This window comes from Hirundo rustica, chromosome 4 (genome assembly GCF_015227805.2).
Source record: "Hirundo rustica isolate bHirRus1 chromosome 4, bHirRus1.pri.v3, whole genome shotgun sequence".
Lineage (NCBI taxonomy): Eukaryota > Metazoa > Chordata > Aves > Passeriformes > Hirundinidae > Hirundo > Hirundo rustica.
In genome coordinates, this window is record NC_053453.1 from 38,306,684 (window position 1) to 38,312,462 (window position 5,779).

General features: G+C 46.0%; 1 protein-coding gene across 1 annotated transcript; it reads right to left on the minus strand.

The window, feature by feature from the left end:
* Positions 1–959: 959 nt before the first annotated feature.
* On the minus strand, positions 960–5,348 carry PHLDA1 (pleckstrin homology like domain family A member 1). The gene is made up of 2 exons (XM_040062732.2): positions 4,782–5,348; positions 960–4,674 (listed from the first exon to the last, which is right to left on the minus strand). Exon 1 carries the CDS (start codon positions 5,243–5,245, stop codon positions 4,787–4,789), a length of 459 nt encoding a protein of 152 aa, XP_039918666.2. The 5' UTR covers positions 5,246–5,348; the 3' UTR covers positions 960–4,674; positions 4,782–4,786.
* Between the last annotated feature and the right edge of the window lie 431 nt (positions 5,349–5,779).

Below are 5,779 nucleotides of genomic sequence, written 5' to 3' on the forward strand. Positions count from 1 at the left end.
AGGGATACCTCTAACAGCTGTAAACAACAGTGGGGTTTTGAATAGATAATAAATTTAGAGATGCTTAACTGACTTTTCAAAGCTGCTGAGCACCAGCACTTGTGAGAGGTCAGATCTTTAAGCTATAATCTGCATCTCAATATTAAGTTCAAATGCCTATATTTCGGGTGTTTACTATTGAAAAGAGAACTTGTACTAGTTACAGCAAAAGCCTTATTATGGAAGAGGTTACTGACATCTCCCCAGTGGAGGCAAACAACACCAACAAGTCTAGGTCAACCCACACTGTGTCACAAAGTAGTGCACCTTCAGGAGATGCTCGAAAATAAGGACCTGCTGCAATACAAATACATCTCAGGGGAGTTCAAGACATCTGAGCAGCTGCAGCTCTAAGGAGAGCCCAAAGCAAAGCACATTTTTCTTGCCCTACCTAATTTCTTTTCCTATGAAGTTAGAAAAGAACAGGTCAGAGTTTATGCCAGATGGTGGAAGTGTTTTTTCCTAGGTTAATTTCAGGTTACTTGAAATTCAATCATAGTGTTTAAGACATATGAAAAATATAAACAAGGCACATTTAATGTTTCAGTTTAGACTCCTAATGTCACACAGAGCAAGGCATTTACAGGTAACAGTGATGACCCTGAACTGTGTGTCCCAAAGACCTGCTGCACGTGAACAGTGACACTGAGATTACAGAAATCAGCCATACTTGGCATGGGTGCTCACACAACACACACTACAAGAAGCAAAACTTCTGGAATCTGAGTCTCATAATCCTGCTATATATATAAAGATTAACTGGAGCATCTGAGTGGTTCTTCAGAGAGCACCTACCCAGATTCAAAGGGCTCTTCTTAGGCTCTTAGACTGAGCTTAAGACACTGGAAAAGCTTAGACCAGGCTTTAATCATCACAAATAGCCCACCAAACAACCATTCTTCCAACATATTGAGAGCTCATTCAATAGATACCTCTTTATTTGAAATGGAATGTATCTTGAAAAATATGAAAAATAAATCACATCTCTCAGAAATCATTTATGATTCATATTTACACACAAACTTTTTTTGATGACACTGGTATTTCTGTTCACAAGAGAATATGCTAGAAACCATTTTGTACATCACTGTAGCTATAAATCAGAAGCATTTGAATATCATGAACCTTAAAGAAGAGGAATTACTTCAGGATGTCACAGAAACAACATCCACTTGATCTTACTTTTCCCCCAGTTCCTAAATTTTCTTGGTCACCACAGCTTGGATTTTCTTGCTGAATCCGTCCCTTGATTACTCTTTTATTTTTTAATTATAACAAATAATTTTGACCTCTTTATGAACAGACTGTCCCCACTTTTGCTATCTATACCAAGCATTTGCCTGTGTGTGTTTTACCAGCATTTTTGTTTATTCTCTAGTAAATTCACTTCTTCAGCCATGTGCTGTCAGATTTCCTTTTTTTTTTTTTTTTTGGAAGAGGAAGGACAACTTGATTTATTTACTTGCAAGGCTCCAATAAGATGGATTATGTTGTGCTGAACCTATTTTCATAGCCATTGTTTATAAAGAAGTAACAGACTGTATTAAATCCAGACTATGCATTCAAATTAATCCACATGTTCAAATGAAGACTGTGCAGTAGTAGAGGCACAAGATGAAAAAAACCCCAGAAGTACCTTTTATAACATCAAACAATCAAACAATTTCTTGGTCTAAAATTACAATCAGTCAAGGGGGGAAAAAGAAAAAAACAAAAAAAAACCCCCACACAAAAACCCCCCCCCACACGCCGTGGAATTCAGAGTGTGAGAAAGTTGTCAGACTGTCCTCATCAGACAATTTAGCTTTATTTATACTGACAGGGCATGAGCCACACAGTCCGACTGTCCCCAGGAGACCTTAGCCAATTTGTTCCCATTCAGCTTCCAGCAGACAGTCTGGAGACACAAGGAAAAAGTTTGATCCTTACACCCAACCCACTCTCTCAGGCTGGATGTATCAAGGTAGATTTTGTGATGTGACCACCTCCCACAATAGGGGGCTGGCTGACACTAGAGTTTTTAAACAGGTAACACAGCAGGCAATGACAAGCAACAAAAGTTTGTTGAACTACATCAGTCCAAAATGTTTTCAGATTATCCTTCAGACCAACTTAAAGCAAGAAATATAAAAGTGGGGTAATGACTTTGAACCAGTGAAAAGGAACAGCAAACTCAAAATGAAAGTAGTTTCCTCACACCTTCATGCCAATTTTCTCACTAAAATTATGATCTTCAGCTTTCAAAGTACTTCCACAAGAACAGTAAAATTTCAGCTTTAGACTACATCCATAGACTTTTGTTGCATTCAGAGGCTTGCATCCACTGAGGACAAGAATAACTGCCTCTCTCAGAGAAATACGTGTGTCTCTGATTAAATAGGAATAAATTCTCATGAGTTACATTTATCCTTCAGTAGGCTAAAATGTATTTTAGTAGGTGAGATCAGCAATACATCTGTATACCTGAAAAGGTGGATTAGTTTCTCAGTAAACTGTAATCAATCACTCTAAAGAGAGGAGCCAAATTACAAATTACAGTCTATTTTGTGAGTCTTTGACTAGCTCATTAGAGAATCCCCTTGCAGCTCTAACATCCAACGATTAGCAGAATGATTATGGCACATGTACAGAGATGTGGAAATTGAGTATTATGATTGCCAAGCCAGCAAACCTAATCCTAAAAGATGCGGGGCACCTTCGATTTCAATTAATCACAAAATAATGACTTTGTTAGGACAGCTGTAATCTACCACCCCAAGTTCATCACGCCTTGTCAAGGGCCAGGTGGAAAAGAAGCGCTCAGGAGTAACTACAGAGGATCGTCAGGGCTTAGATTCTGCATCATGACATGTTTTGCTTGTCTAGGTATGTGACCCTGACACCTGGGGGAAGGAACAAAAGCTGAGGGCTAACACAGACCTCAACTTACTCCTTACAGGACTGAGCTTAGAGCGCAGAGGAAGGGACCTACACAGTAGCGAATTCTAAAATCTTCCTTTGAGTATCACCTCAGCTTTTTGCTTTGAACACTTACAGAAGTTTGCACCAAGAATGTTAGGCTCTTGCTATCAAGTTACACCTCATTTACACAGAAAGAAAAGCCTTGGATGTGTAGCTTTAAAAGATTTTGTTTATATTAATGTAAATTGTAAACGGGCCAAAAGCCATTTTCCTCACCACGCTAGCTAAAATAAGTACCTCCATGGCTTTGACATTTTACTTTGGAGCCGAGATAATGGGCCACATTGCTCTGTTCCACTTGCAGCCTCCCCATTTCATTTAAATCTGAGAACCTGGGCGGTAGCAGTGCCCAACATGAAGCCACCCATCGTCAGAAGAGCCCTGTCCTAGAAAGCTCACTGACCACACTCGACTCCCTCCTCTGCACTGGGCAAGGAGGCTCTGACCCGCTCCTGCCAGCACCGGCAGCCAAACTCCCACTGACTTTTAAGAGGCAGAGACACACACCAGCTGTGCAATTAGCCCCTTGTTTTCCAACTTCATGGTTTCATCAATGTCTTTAGAGGCAAGATGGCACGCCTCTCCCAACATCTGACAGTGCTAAGCACCAAAATTAATCTAGTTCATCTCATCCAGAGAGCAAGTTTAAGCTTATGAAAATTGTGACCCAAATAATCCATTTACACACTAAGACATATGTAAAATGGATTTTAAACTATTGACTGCTTTAATGCAAGACATTAAAAAAACGCCATGAAAATGCAACACAGGTTGAGAGTCCAGATCACTTAAGAACTGAGCGTGCAGAGGGAGCCCTAAACTTGGATGCTAAGAAACATTCATGAACACTTCCCAGCTCTGGCCCACCAGCCTAGGAGCAAGCACACAACACAGATAGCTGGAATCCAACTCAGACTCCTGTATCACAAAAGAAGTTGGTCAAATTCCTTCCACTCATACACTAAAGAGATTGGTTTTAATCTCAGAATGACAAGCAACATTGCTTTTTTGAATACTCAAGCATGAATAACTTTTTATCATTTTCCACCACGTTTAATATTAAAAAAATCATTTAAGGTCCAGACTATAATCGTTCTCATTAGAGAAAACAGGTTTCATATGCAGTATGGATTTCAGCCAAATTTTGAAACACACATCCCATTTTCCAAGCTGGTGGAATATAATGTCTTTTAGGGGAAAAATGAATAACTTTTTTTGTCAAATTGCACAGAGTCAAAGTACCCAGAACTTTCCCGTTCTTTTAGGGAGCTAACATGCATGTTGTTTTTTTCCTTTACTTTTTTGATACGGCCTACATTCAGAAATGTCTTGCAAATAACCCTTAAAAAATAAAAAGGAAAACAAAACCAAAAGAAAACGACCCTAATAAATAAAATAAAATACATTAAAATAAAGTTACAGTACATCATGTCTCCTAGAAATCCCATCGCACCAAAGGATCCTTTCCAAGGTTCATAAATAATGGATTTGAAATGCTTCTCGGCAACGAGGGCGGCAAAGCAGCAGCAGCAGCTGACTGAAGTTCAGGTTATTGAGCCGCTTCTCTCCGGTCTACCTGCACCTCCGGCGCTCGCCCAGCTTCTGAGCCCCTGGAGCAGGTTCCGTCACGAACGCGCTCTGTCGCTCTTCTCCGAAGCGCTCCGTGAACATAACCTGCAGCGAGACAGAGAGCAGAGGGCAGCCCGTCAGGCGAAGAGGCGGCGGCCGGGGCCGGCGGCCCCGCGGGTGCCGGTGCGGCGGGCGCGGTGCCGGGTCCGTACCTGCGCTAGGCGGAGTTGGAGGCGCCGCGGAGGCGCGGCCCGTGGGGCGCCGCCAGGTGCTGCTGCTTCTGCCGGGTGGAGCGCACGGCCAGGATGGCCTGGCGGTTCTTGTACTGCACCATCTGCAGCGTGATCGCCGCGTTCCAGCCCTGCTCTTGTGCACACCGAAAGTCGATCTCCTTCCCCTCGGCCATCACCACCGTGAAGTACACGTACTTGCCCTTCCGCTCCACGCAGTCCACCGTCTTCATGTTGGAGAAATGAAGCTCCTTGATCTTGGCCGCCGGCTCGGCCGGAGGCGCCGGCTGCTGCTGCTGCTGCTGCGGCGGGGGGTGCTTAGGAGGGATAAGGAGCAGCCCCTCCTCGGTGAGGATACAGCGCTTCTTCTTCCAGAGCTGCAGCAGCCCGTCGCTCCTCTTCTCCAGCATGCCCTCCTTCACCGCCTTACAGCCGCTCTCCAGCATCCTTCTGGCGGGATTAGACGGCCTCCTCCCGCAGGGGCTGGGCTCGGGGTGCAGGCGGCACCAGCCGAGCACTCTCCGCCGGGCGCCGGCTCCGAGGCGGAGGGCCGGGAGCGCCCCGGGCCGCAGGAAGCGGAGCGGCTGCCGCCCGTGCCGCGGCGTGGCGAGTGGCGGGCGCTGCCGGTGCGGGCGGCCGGGCTTGTCGGCCGGCTTTTCCCTCCCCTCCGCTTTTGAACGCGCCTCTCCCACCCCAGAGTGACACCCAGCGGAAACAGCGGCTCCTCCCGCCCGCCGGCCGCGGGGAAGCCCAGCGCGGGGAGAGGAGCAGAGCCGGGAGGGGCGGGGGCTGCTCTCCCCGGCGGCAGCGGGCCCGGCCCGGCTCCCCGCCCCCGGCTACGGCACAGCACGGAGGGGGCTGCCGAGGGACGGGGCTCCCCGCCGTCGATCTTGACCAGCGCCAGCCTAATACACAAAGATGACCAGGACGCGGCAAATGCCCGACAGCGCTCCTTTGCCTTTCTCGGGGTGTTTCCCGCA

Coding starts and splice junctions, on each gene's coding strand:
- PHLDA1 (XM_040062732.2), bottom strand. CDS start 5,245: ATGCTGGAGAGCGGCTGTAAGGCGGTGAAGGAGGGCATGCTGGAGAAG.